The sequence below is a fragment of the Ambystoma mexicanum genome, chromosome 11 (assembly GCF_040938575.1).
Source record: "Ambystoma mexicanum isolate Mex_15411 chromosome 11, UKY_AmexF1_1, whole genome shotgun sequence".
In the NCBI taxonomy this organism is placed as follows: Eukaryota; Metazoa; Chordata; class Amphibia; order Caudata; family Ambystomatidae; genus Ambystoma; species Ambystoma mexicanum.
Window position 1 is genome coordinate 707,195,848 of NC_090934.1, and position 14,181 is coordinate 707,210,028.

General features: G+C 45.6%; 1 protein-coding gene across 1 annotated transcript in view; it reads right to left on the reverse strand.

Moving 5' to 3' along the window:
• The window catches only part of CSTF3 (cleavage stimulation factor subunit 3), a 731,385-nt gene that overhangs the window by 239,662 nt on the left and 477,542 nt on the right, over positions 1–14,181 (reverse strand). The window contains exon 12 of the mRNA XM_069623577.1: positions 9,636–9,752. Coding sequence (XP_069479678.1) covers positions 9,636–9,752 — 117 coding nt within the window. The remainder of the gene's footprint in view (positions 1–9,635; positions 9,753–14,181) is intronic.

A 14,181-nucleotide genomic window follows, 5' to 3' on the forward strand; every position in this document is an offset into this window, starting at 1 on the left:
GTGGATGCCGGCAGTGGCGTGGCCCAAGTCACTTGTGTCTACAGGTGCAGCGCGGGCTCCCCCTTGGGCTCCACAAGTAATGAGAGAACTGGCCGGGTAGTGGGAGGAGGATCCTCAGATGGCGCTGCTCGTGCCCGGAGAGCCCCACTGCCCTGGGCTTGCTTCTACTTGGATGGTGTGCCGGAGGCCCGGGAGAGCTCCTGGGGCCAGCTCTCACGGGGCGTGCGCTCGTTCAGTGGTGTAGCTGAAGTGATGCTGGAGCGGCCAATCTGAAGTCCCTGCGCCAGCTGGTAGTGGTGTGCGCCGGCACCCCTGGGTCCCCACCCGACTGGGAGGGGAAGAGGCACACCCCCCCCCGGACCAGAGCGGGAGATCCAGGGAACACCAGGGGGACCGGGGGTCAGAAGAGTGAGCAACGGGGATGAGGCTCACCTTACAGGAGCTGAAGTAGATTTGGGCGGCGAGTGAGCTTGGTGAGGATATGGCCCGTTCCAGGCCGGAGTGTTGCTCCACCTTCTCTGCAGCCTGTGCTCGCCCACGGATTCAGCAGCCAGCCAGGCCTGGGCGAGGGGATAAAGATGACCGGTGAGGAGGGGCCGCTCCGCGTCAACCGTGGGAAGCTGGGTCAGAAGGGTCGGCAGCTTCAAATCCAGCTGCGCTCCTCCAGCCTGGGGTGATACAGGATTTAACGGTCACGCAAGGCTTCAGACAGTGTGCAAATCCCCTTCCCCTCCGCTGCAGCTGGCCGCCATCTTGGCCCTCCTTCCACGTCCCGGGGCTCCGCTCTCGCTGCTGATAGTAGGGAGAGTACCAAATGTCGGGAGCGGAGCCTCCGCGATTTAGGAGCATTTATGGAGCCATGCCACCCAGTTGGCTCCCAGCCAAGCCCCCGAGTGCATCACTTTTAAGACGGACCAGAGCAGCTGGAAGATCAGCCGGACTCCCAGTAAGCAGGACTGACCAAGCCTGAGCCACCTCAGAGTGCTGGACCCCAGAAGCAAGGAAAGTCTGAAATGGTATCCGAGAACCGCAGTGTTTCCATTTGCTGTCAGACACGAGGAGCTGAAACGCCAAAGTGCCACTGAATTGAAGTTTGCCCTAGTCCTCCCTCTTGTCCCACGACTGAGGCACAGGAACAAAAGGATCTGCAGAGCCACACATGAACGGAAGCAAGCTGGAACCATTTCTTCTAACCAAAGGTACTGTAAAGTCCAAGAGAACTTACCTCTTGTCTTGTAACCTTACTTGTTCTCGGTTGAGACCTGTCTTGGTTGCTTATGTAGAGTTGCTTGCATCTTCTACATCTCACAAGCCTCGCAGCTTGTGGCCCTACTTTGATTCTACTTTTTCTACAAAAGACTTCTAAAACATTGTGCAAGACTTTTACTACCTGCAAGAAGTGCTACAGCTCACCTAGACATTTGCCCAATTGACATTGGCTGGCATGGCTCCCTGAATGACTCTTCTCTCCTCTGAAAGTGTGTTTTTACCTTTCTTTCAGGAAAAGGTTAACTTACTTTGCATTGGGGGTTCATAGGTACTTGCATGCTTCAGAATATTTGTGTGATCTCTTGTCTTATTCTGAAACATCTTTATGTTAACACTCATCACAGTATTGCTCTAAATGTACCAGTGATAAATTAATGTCCACAGTGTCCTAGTTACTAAAGTCACATGAGGGTGTAGGAAGTGTCTGTGTGCCATCCCAAATGGGTATTTGCAGATTTAGAGGAACTAGGTCTGTATTTTGGAGTTTGTGTGTTACTATTATATTTCCCCTTCTGAACAAGGCTTATTCAAACTGACTTAAATTAATAATTGTTTAATCAAGAAACCTTGCATGTAATTGTTTATTTGGATACTTGTCACTGTGAATCTCTGTGTAACCACCATACTGCTCACATTGACCCCTCTTGAGATGAGCCTGGCTACTCAGCTACACTACCAACCTGTGTAGTAAAGTCTTATACCAAAGGTCAAGGTTGTTGTAGTGCACCCAAAGGTACTGCATCAAATCTTGCCTAACAAAGGGGGTGACCCTGTTCAGGGTGCCCCGGTGGCAGCCAAAGGGTATCTCCTGGCCAGGAGAGAGCCTTCGTTCAAGCAGATAGAAAAGACTCCGGAGAAGAGGATACTGGACCTCAGCCAGAGACCGACCCCTCAGGAAGGAGGGGACGGGGGTGAAGAACTCCAGAGCATGGCAATTTCTTCGTCCGACGAGGAGATACTTTCCGTCCACACCATCCACGGTGGTGACGACGATGGGAACGAAAAGATGCCCGCCAGAGGCGGCATCGATACAGTCGACGGGGACGACATGGCCGCTGGGCCCAGTGACCCTGTTCCCCAGGTGCCCCTTAGAGATTTGTCACAGGATATCCTCGACACTCCACGTGCTGGTTTCAGTAATTCAGAGGAGATTGTCGACAGCTCCGCCAGCTCCAGCGGCACCACCGGTGACCGCGTTGACACCGGGGCAGCCACCAGCAAAGAAGGAGGAGGAGACACATTACACCTCTATTGCAACTGTCGTAACCCTCCCTCCCCCAAGGGGGACGGACACGGCAACGACTGATACGGAAGATGACGCAAGACTGGGGACCCTGCATCGCCAGCGCCGAGTCTCTCTCCACCGGACAAAGAGGGATCTTTTCATTCCATGATTGCACAGGCATCTGAGCATTTTCAGCTCACCTCGAAGGAGGAGGGATTCCTGTACCAACGCCGGGAGGCGAAGAGTAAGACTATCCTGTTGGTACCGCTCCTGGTCGATGTCTGGGATGAGGGGCAGGCGTTGCTGAAGAACCCCGTTTCAGGCCCAGCAAAGAGACCGACTTCAGAAAAAGTACCAGGTGCCGAGGTCTGCGCACAAATGCCTGTGGTCTCAACTGTCGCCTGACTTGTTGGTCTCGGCAGCCGCCAGGAAGAAATGTTCATCATCTTTGTTAGGCAAGATTGTGTGCAGTACACTTTGGGAGACTATAGCAACCTTGACCTCCTGGCAATAGGAACCCAACCTTTGGTATAAGTCTGTATTACACAGGTAGGTAGTGTGGCTGAGCAGCCAGGCTTATCTCAAGACGGGTCAATGTGAGCAGTTTGGCTTTTACACAGATTCACAATGACAATTATTCTAATAAACTCTTACACTCAAGGTTTCTTGATTAAGCAGTTATCAATTTCTTTAACAGTCAGTTATATAAGCCTTCTTCAGAAGGGAACAAAACATGGTCAAGTGAACACAATGTCAACAAACTGCAAATTTTGCAAAACAATGCTTTAAGCACTGCATTATATATCCCCAGAACGCAGCACATCTGAGACCAGAAGTAACACCAAATGGTTAGCTGTGAAAGACAGAATTAACTTCAAGTCACTAAACCTTACTCACAAATTTCTTTCTAACTCTGCCTTTCAGTATCTAGTGGAAAAGTTCTCTAAAAACAATTCAGATCTACCTACTAGAACCCTATACTCTAACTGCCTTAAGGTCCCTATATACAACCTTAAGAGAGCAGGGGGAAGCAGTTTCCTTGTTTTAACGTCTCACCTTTGGAAGTGGAAGTCTTTGCCAGCAAACTTAAGGTCTGACCTTCCTTCCTCTGCTTCAGAAAAAACAAAAAATTGCCTCATCTCTCTTGATGTCTAACACAGCTCTCCACCCGTTAACCGCACATAACTGCCAAAGTAAAGATGTAGTACACAGTGCATGCTACCTAATCACTTACCTGTATTGTAAATAATGTAAAGTATTGCAAATTAATGTGATGTAACATATGTCTGTATCGGTTTATCATGCATCTATTACCTTGTTATTACCTGCAACCGCTATAAAGCACCCAGATACCTATGGGTCAGGCCTGCTATATAAATAAAGAAACAAACAGTTAACACTTCAAAATACACAGACACTTCCTACACCCTCAGGTGACTTAAATAGCAAGGACACTGTGGACATTGCTTGATCACTGGTACATTTAGAGCAATACCGAGTTTGGTGCAAAGGTTAGATAGGGGAATAAAACAAAGGTTAACAAATAATTCATAAACTGGTAAGTACTTTTGAACCCTCCAATGTAAAGTAAATTAACCCTTTCCTGGGGGAAAGGTAAAGCACAGAGTCAGAGGTAAGAAGAGTCTAAGGGAGCCAGGACAGCCAATGTTAGTTGAGCAATGTCTAGGGGAGCTGAAGATCATCTTTGTAGGTAAGGTAAGGAAAGGTCTTGCACAAGGTTTTTAGAAATGTCTGTAGAAATAAAATCACTTGAAGGGCCACAAGCTGGGAGGCTTGTGAGGGGCAAAGCTGCAAGCAACTCTGCAAGGTTAACCAGGACAAGTCTCAACTCAGAACAAGTACGGCTATACCACAAGAGCCAAGTCCTCTTAACTTTACAGTACCTTTGGTTAGAATAAATTGTTCCAGCTGGCTTCTGTTCCTGTACAGCTCTGCAGATCCTGGTGTTCTTGGGCCTCAGTCGTGAGGACAAGAGGGAGGACGTCTGGGGACTCCTGCACTGCAATGGGAAGGTCAGTGGCAGCAATGGGCAAGCTCCAATTCAGCAGTACTTCGCAGTTTCAGCTCCTCGTGTCTACAGCAAATATCAACACTGCGGTTCTCTGCTACCACTTCAGACTTTGCATCTGGGGTCCAGCACTCTGTTGAGGTGGCTTCGGCTTGGTCAGTCCTGCTTCAGGGAAGTCCGGAGGATCTTCCTGGCGCTCGGGTCGGACTTAAAAGCGATCCACTCGGTTTGGTGTTCCTCTCCCTGGCACTGGCACTTCGGTTCCAGCAGCAGCAGAAGTACAGCCAGCTCCGAAAGGATGTCCAAACTAGTTCACTTTTGGGTTGATTGGTCCCACCAACCCAAGGGGAGAAGTCGTCCTTTGCAGGGCTTCTCTAGTTGAAACAAATTCAGAGCTTCAGCACAGCAGCAGGGCTTCACTGGGCAAACCAACGGTCCAGGAGTTGAAGCAGGCATCTCTTTCAAGTTCTTCTTCGGATTCCTTCGTCCAATGGTCGACTCTGCCTTCCAAGCCAAAAAGCCTTGCCTTTTATGCAGGTTTCTCCCATTCATTCCAGCCTAGCTGTCAATCACAGCAGGGTGGCTGTCCTCTAAGAACAGCCAGTCAGCCAATCGCCTTTGGGTGCATTCCTGTAACCAAGGGGATTAAGCACAGGGAGTTTTGGACTTCCTGCCCCCGCCAGACACCCTGGAGCCAGAGGAGGGCTTCACTCGTGAATCCCGCCAAAGACAAAACGAACAAAGGGACCAAACCTGGGTTGGCGCACAGAGCAAATCTCAAGTACCACCTTTCCACAAAGAAATGGCTAAAAAAGAAGACCAGGGCCATTGGGTTCTTTACTGCAGCTGCGAAGGCAGCCCGCGGTTAATGCAAACCACGGTAGTTAAAAGTAAACCACTGCACCAGCCATTCATCGTGGAAAGGGTAACATAAAAAGTTTACATGAGAAGCTAGACAAAGGGGATACTAAGTAACCCCTCCAGCACCGTATCGTAAGATAGTGTGCGCTGGTCTAGAAAGTTACAAAATGTAAGTACGGTCAATTTCACTTCAATGCTCTTGGAAATAGTAGTTTATACAAGAGAAGGTATTTAAACCTTTGGGAAATCTGAAAGACTTGCCTTGTGTCACTGCACCGAAGGTGCTGTGTGACACAATATAAAGATGATGCCTATGGAGTTTGTCAGACCCCACAACCAAAAGAAACAGTTCAAAATCACATTAAAATACACGAGAGAGTGGAAAAAAAGGGTCTCACTCTCTTCAGGCAAACAAAATCAAGTCCTAGAGTCCAGCAAAAGAGCTGGGGACCTTCTAAGGTAGAGCGGAATTAGCATATTTCTCAGAATTCTCCCTAAAACTTTGTATGAAATGATTTCTCTGTACTGCTCTACAGCTCACATTACTCCCTCCCAAGATAAGCCTGGCTGCTCAATCACACTACCAACTTGTGTAGTACAGGCCTATATTAAGAGTTGGGTCCCTTATTGTTAGGCAGAGTGTGTATGGAGTACCCTTTGGGACCACTACACAACTATGACTACAGGTGTAAGCCAAACCAACCTTTGATATAAGTCTGTACCACACAGTTTTTGGTAGCAGAGCTGAGCAGCCAGAGGGAATGTGAGCTGTAAGGGTGTTACACAGAGGTCTACAATCACAAGTATTCAAATAGACTCTTACACTCAAGGTTTCTTGGTAAAACAATTAATTTCAGTCAGTTATAAAACATTCAATAGAAGGAGGCAATATATATCACACAAAAATATACTTCAGTACTTTACACTGTATGGTTCTGAGGCATTTAAACTACTTTGAAGGAGGAGCAAAATGGCATAAATTAATAAAAAGAAGATTACAGTTACTCTTAGACAGTGCAAATAGTTTGAGTCCACCAGAGGAGTCAATTCGATGCAATAGGTTAGGCCAAAGCCAATGGGCTAAAGTCTTGTATAGGATAAAGCAGTTCTGGTAGTTAAACGGAAAAGTATTTGCCAAAGTTCTCAGAAGTAGTTCGTAAAAGAAAGATTCGTATGTTGGGTCACAAGTTTACTAGGCCTGCAAGTTGCCAAAGTTTCAAGCACTTTCGCAGTGAGAGTTAAGTTCTCTTGGTCGGGTTTTCATAGTACCTTACAATGAAAAAAAAGATGCAGCTGAGGTCGTCTGTTCCTGGCAGTTCCTGCAAATCTTGCTGTTCCTGAGCCTCAGTCGTGGGGACAAGAGGGAGGACGTAGAGAGACTCCGGCACTGCACTGGGACTGGTCAAAAAGCTGGCAAATGGCAAATCTTCAATTCCGGTAGCTGTAGTCAAGCACACAAACTGGTGTCCCTCTCCCTGGTTATTCGGTTTTCTGCAGCACTCTGAGGAAAATACAACCAGCTCCGAGAATGGTATCCAGGTGGTTTCCGAATGGATTGGTCCCACCAACTCAAAAGGGAGAAGTCGTCCTTGCAGGGCTTCTATGTCGAGATGAACTTAGCGATTCGACCTGCAGCAGGGCTTCACCTGGCAAACCAACGGTCCAGGAGTTGAAGCAGCCGTCCTCTTCACGATCATCTTCGGTTCTTTTCTTCCAGTGGTCGACTCTGCTTTCCAGTCCAAGAGACTCGCCTTTTAAACAGTTTTCTCCCTTTCATTCCAGCCTGGCTGTCACTCACCCAGCAGGGTGGCTGTCCTTGCCGGACAGTCAGCCAGCCAATCACGCCATAGTGCATTTGGATCTCTTAGGAGACTAAGCACAGGGAGTTTCAGGCACCTCCCTCACTTCCTGCCCACCCCAGACACTCATGCGCCAGATGCGGTCTTCAGTCCTGAAGCCAGCCAAAGGCATAGGAACAAAGGGACCAAACCTGGTTTGGCACGCAAAGAAACTCTAGAAGGACCTTTCCAAAACAAAATGGCGAAAAATGGAGACCGGGACCAGTTTAAACAAAAGGGGGCTCAGGCGCCATCTTGAAAAACATGGCTCCCACAATTTAACGCTACCGGTGTTCGCGGTCAGGAAAAATCATGGTAGTTTGTTGTAAAACCACTTCTACCAGCCATTTCGATAGGATAGGGTAGGGTAGCATTTGACTGCTACATGAGTATCTAGACATAGGGGATACTAAGTAACCCCTCAAGCACTCTATTGTAAGATAGTGTGTGCTGGGTCTAGGAATTTGAAGACTACTAAAGTCAATTTCACTTTACATAATCTGGGAAACAGTAGTTTATCCCAGAGAAGGTATTTAAACCTTGGAAAGCCTGAAAGGCTTCCCTGTGCCACTGCACTGAGGGTGCTGTGTGACATGAAAATATGATGCCTATGGAGTTGTCTAAAACTCCATCATCAAAGAATACCAGAGTAAAACAAACATCAAAATACATGAGACCGTGGGAAAAAAGGGTCACACTCTCCGGGTAAAAAAATCACATCCCCAAAATCCAGCAAAGTTGCTGGAGGCCTCCAAGGTGAAGGGCATTAGCACATTTATGAGAATTCTCATTAACACTAATACCAAGAGAAGTCTTATGAAAGTCTAACTCCATTTACCTAAGACATCACAGTAGGAATAGAATTACAAACTCAGCCAGTCGACGTCCCTTTTCGAGCTTCGAAAATCTCATGTGCAATACTCTGCAGCTATTACTAGATGTCGGCCTATGCAAAGCATGGGATTCTAAGCAGATCCACAAGCCTCAGAAATGTGTATTATGCCGTGTTGTGTGATAATACTACAGGTTAGATACATTTTCAGGTTTTCTTAAGGCCTAAAATAAATAACTTTCTTTACTTTAATTATTCTGTGCTTTACTGTGTGGACTCATTGAGAGCCCCTGACACCACTCACACTCTCCAGAGACTAATCCTTGACTGCTCATCCACGTACCTGGATTGGGTTTTGGCTAACCTCTCAGAGCTCCCTGTTCATCTTAACTAGGGTGGCCTCCTAAAAGATGCCCACCATGCCAGATACTGGAAATTCATCTCAACACCAACCACTATATGGGGGACTATGCAAAGCATGTGAATCTAAAACAAAACAAAGAGGTGATGGCTGGAAGGTTTAGAATTAATTTTAACCTCTGGCATCGCTCTGGGCAACACTCCAGATCATTCTTCGCCTGTCAACCCATTACAAAAAGGGGAATGACCATATGCAAATTAGGCTTGGTCCCACCCCATCTAAGCAGATTCACAAGGTCCAGAAATGTGTATAGTAGTATAGTAGTAGTTTGGTGACAACACCCGTTATTTGTGCTGCTTAGTGCGTGTTGAGGCTAGTGTATTTTTGTACTTAATGTCTGATTTATTTGAATGATCTTTGTTTGTCTCATTGTACCATTACAACATCACCAACACCAACACCAACACCATCACCACCACAATTCATTAAGTCAAAGACTTACTGCCTTTCCAACTACCTTGATTCAGTTTGGCTAGATCTATAATAGGGTGGCCTCTTAAAACCCTGCCTTTAGATGGATTTTCAGAACCAGCCCTAACGGCATCATCAATATTGTGTGTGTGTGACTTTACAAAGGGTTTTCTTAGTATACCAGTGTATTCCTTTGTGTGGTCTACAAGGAATAATTGTACCCATCTGCTAGCCTTCCTCCCTCCTTAAGTTAAGCCTATCTGCTCTTTTACAGCTGCCATTGGAGAGTCTGGTCTTTCATTTTGGGGGACACACTATCCTACCATTAGGTTAGATGATTACAGAGGCGGGTGACCAAAAATATCTAACAGTCAGCAAAAGGCTTAGAGGACTACACAAGTTAGCAAAAGGAGAGGCAAAATGTGCCTAATGACCTAGCACTGGCATGTATTGTATTCACATCGTTCGCACTAAAATTCAGTAAACCACTATCTGTAAAAGATAAATATCAATGTTATCCTAATTCCACAATCTGTGTAACTAGTTCCTCAGATTGAACAGTGAAGCATAGTGCCTGTGGTATATACAAACCCTGCCAGTTAATGTTTCTGAAGCAACATTCCCGTCCAAATGCAGAACGCTTGGGCTCCCATAGGATCGAAGTTTTAATATCTTTTGAAAAACATGCAAAATTAAATGCTAGCTCAAAGCCCACCGATGACTGAGAATAATTAATTTTCAGAACTTACCTCTTCATAATCTGCATACGAAAAATAAAGCAGCATGTTCTTTTTTAATAAAGTGCTGATAGCTCTCTCATAAATATTAGCAGCTTCATCACTAAACAGTTTAGCGTTGTTCATGTCCTGAAATTGAAATTGCAAAATGTTTACTGGCATAACGTTTATTCTAAATGTTAACACTTCTATACATACATTTGTTTTAAATTTCGGAATTCGGCAAATTCTACTTTGTAAATTCACACTGGGATTAACACAATTTGCATCTGCTTGCTTCTGAAATGGTTACAAGAAGGGGCAAAATACATAGTACTATTTATTACTGTGCAACAATGTGATTTCCGCCACCCGTTTGGTTCGATTGTGACGTCAGCATGCAAGTTTTCGTCTGCTCAGGGCGCAGTCAAGGCTCTACATTCTAGAGCACTCGAAAGTGATTGAACGGGTGGTGGACCGGGTTTGTAAGGTGCCTCAGCAAGTGGCCTGTTTCGCCTGTTTGGTCTGAGTGGGATGGTGGAATATACTTAGGAGTAAGTGCATTCAAATTATTATTGTATTTTGGTGGAGTAGAGCTTGTCTATAGTATAAAGGAACAGGAGTTTGTGGTAATTAGCTGGTAAAAGTTATCAGGCACATAAGGCAATAGTCTAAGTGATGCGTTTGCGGAGCGTAAAAAAAAATATCAATTTAATACTGAATCTTACCATCATAACCCGTCGAGCGAGCATGGGGCAAGCTGAAGCTGCCCAAATGACAACACCAGCGCAACTCGATTCAGATGATGAGATAAAGCAATGCATGCAAGCGTGCTCAGCGGGGGATGGGTCCCTTAAGGAGGGAGAGATGGAGGGTAATATTGACCCCTCGCAATCTCTGTTTTGCGAGGGGGAGAAAGATAACGACACTAATGTGGTGAACCCATATAATTTAAAAGCATAACAGCAAGCGACCAGTTTTTAGATACTCCCCCTATTTTTGGTACAGGCGAAATTTCCTTACTATGCCTAACAGCACCTGGATAACATAGATGAGTGCCCAAATCCTCCTGATTGTAAAGGTCCGAGAGAGAAAGACAAGTTGGATTTCAAGGTAGCCGAATTAAAAACGCATTCAGGTTGGCTTAGAGAAATCGTTATGGCCTTAACATTTTTGCCAGACTTATGTAGAATGATGAAGGAATGGGGCATACTACCCAAAGAAGAACAAATTAATAGGCCAATAGACATAACATCGCCAGTAGTTGACCCACTAGAGGAAACTGAAACAAAACAGGTGGAGACAGAGTTAGAAGAGATCTCTCCTGAAAATATTCATAAAGAGCAGGGGAAACTTTGTCCACCGCAAAAGGATGTCGACTTTGGAAAGTTGAAGAACAGCAAGAGCGCATTAAGTGAAACCCGAAACATCCAGAGCCAAAAACATCTAAAATAAAAGAAGAAAAACAAAGAGGCGTCGTGGAAGCTTACTTTGAATGCTAATAACTTCAATACGTCCTCCAGGAAGTTTATGCGTGGCATGGACTTGAGGGAGGACTTGGACATTTTTAATAAAGAAAGAGAAGTTCAAAAACTGAGTAAGGAATGGGAGGAGGTAAAGGAGTCTACTATAAATGTGTCTAGTAACAAGCCTAAAAGCAGTGAAAACACTATAGAGGTGAATGATGATGAATCCTTTATAGAGGGTACGGACAAATTATTTGACGCATTGAAGCAGAACAGGATGGAGACGAGAATAGAAAGGAACCTCAAAAGATTGGAAAGTGGGATGCTAGATGTCTTTAAAAATCCAGAGGCTAGGTCCAGACCTAATACACCTCTATCGGCTAAAACATTATCACCGGAAACATCAACAACCCAAAATGGGAAAATCATTAATGTGTCGGATGAAAGTCTGAAAAGGGGGGGCCAATAGATACTCCAATTCAAGAAAATGAAGGTTTAAATGCTATTCCTCACTCTCCACCAGAAAAAGAAAGTAAAGGTGATCCTTTTCAGCCACCCAAAAGTACAGCCAACAAACCCAGAAAAAGTGTGAATGCGGACAGAGTGAATGATGAAAGGGCAAGTAAGAATACCGTAGGAGAGTTGAATGAACCAGACAAAAATTCATTAAGTTGTACGATAGAAGCAATAGTGGTAAAAAAACTAAAAGAAAGTCGAACAGGTTTATTCTCAGGCTCTCCCAATGCCTTAGCTAAGATCCCTGACAGAGTTGAAGGCAATGTTGACCATGGGGGGAGATGAATGGAATCCTAGAAAGAAGAACAGTATTCCAACCCATGAAGTAATTGAGAACTCGTGGCCGGAAACCGGTGTTGACACACAGTATGGTGATAACTGGTATCCACATATATACGGTGAAACAGATGCGTTTAGGGCCCCCATATGCCCAAACAAACTGAGTATTGTTCTCTTATGTATTTGAGGAAGGTGGTCCAAGGTCTCTCAATAGACCCTGCATCTTAAAAATGTTCAGCTCTATACAAGAATTTAGTCTGATCACATCGGCTGATATATAATTAGTGGATTATATACATCAATATCGTTATGATTATGTCAGACTGATAATACAATCCCCTTTAGTAAGATCCTTACTCCTAAAAGAGGCAGGATCATTGCAGAAAAAGGGGTTTGATGTAATGCCTTTTATAGATAATCATTCCACAAACCGAGAACAATTTGTTAAGGCAAAGGAACTAGATGGGAAAAGTAAAGGTGCATACCCAGTATCTTTCCAACCTGAAGAACTTAAACATGGCAAAGTTTTTAAGAATCAATTGAAAGACATGCATGAGTGGCGTTGGCTGGCAATATCATTACGGTACTCAATAGAACAAATTAAGCAAGTCCAAAAGCCCCTTTAGTGAGGAACATCAGCTGAATTTAGTGTCATGGAACATAAGGGGGTATAAGCACTTAACATACATGATGCAAGCAAATTACTATGTTTGCTTTCATAATGCTTCAGGAGACCTGGGCGGTAGGATGTCTCTCCCTTGATGGATTTTGTACCATATGCCTACCAGCGACAAAAGGTCTCTGGGAGCGCCCTAGAGGAGAGGCCTTGCATTAGCCTATAGAAATACTACAGAAATAATTCTTGAGTCCTCTGAGCTGGTCATGGAATGTGCATTCCTAGCTAATTTTAAGTTGGTCAAAAACAAAGGCACAATTCAATTAATATTGATTAATGTTTATTGGAATAGTTGCATGGTCAAGGATGATCAATTGGTAACCTTTGGAGGCAAGCGTCGCCAGATAGCACGATCCTCCCCACAATGAGAGACAATAATGGACTCTCCCAGGATGGGAATAAGGCCAGGACAAAGTGCAGGTGAGCTTAAAAGGGAGTTTATCAATCAAAATAGGGCATGCAAAGAACTCTGCAAACTCCGAGAGCGCTCTGTCTGACAATAGCAAAGACAGGCGTATATATTTACAAAAAACGTCATAAGGACCTACATGCTATAGGGGGCACAAGTTCGTGGGGATTGGGTGGCGACGACTAGCTATAGGTGCTGCTGCGATGTGGTTTGCCGCGGCTGGAGGACGTCACTGGTTACCCTCGTGGGTTGGCCTGGGGCTGGCAGGTCAGCTGGGCTCATCCGGGCGGTTTTGTTGTGCCAACCGTGATCAGTGTCAGAGATGAATGTCTTTCCTGACCTTCTGCCCTAGGGCCACGCACACCGCAGTCATTCAACATTGCATTATTATCTTCCCTGGTAAATCTTCCAATAGGTTATTCTACAGGTTAACGCAACACAGGAGGAATGCACCTAGAAGGGGGGGGGGGTCGTGTGGCAATACATGGTTACCTTTGTCCTGTTGACCGGGTATCATAGGTCGCGAGGTTGGGTCTCAGGGCATGGGACGAGTGGTCTGCTCTAGCATGTCTTGTTAGAAGTCATTATGGATGTGTTCCTGTAGTGTTGCCATAATATTGGGTGTCCTAATTTTACAGGGGCCATTAATCTAAGGTGAGCCGGTGGGTCGTGGAGCTTAAGAAAGGGCGCCTTTGGATCTGTGTTTTAAGGCCGGGGTTTACTGCTGGGTTGTAAATAATTCAGGTGGCAAGCCGTGGCCTTGGGTGCTGCGGGGGAATGTGAATGCTTGAAGCGGCTCCAGCCGACTTGGGGGAGGTGGTGCAGGGCAGCACAGGCCTCTGCTTTTTCTGTCTGGCAGGCTTTACGGGGGGGTCGGGGGGGCAGGGGGAATGGCCTTGCATGTGCTCGCAAAGGTATTTTCCTCGTGTGTTGCATGTTTTAGGTGGAAGAGACATACACATTCATATAAGATACAATACTCTGAGTCTTTTCGAAGTTCACGTTTTTGACATTGCTTGTACCATCCATATGGCCAATTTGAGCATATTACGTATACACTAAGTTTCTAACATTACAACATTTTGTTATATGCCTGTACATGCGCGGTAAGTGAGGTACTAGTAAGGTTGGTGGAGCACGCAGGACAGCCCGCAAATGAGACTGGCGGCAGTGGCACATAGTGAGCTTGGACATACATTTGGTGCATTTTTCGTGCTCCCCTTGCGTGAACTC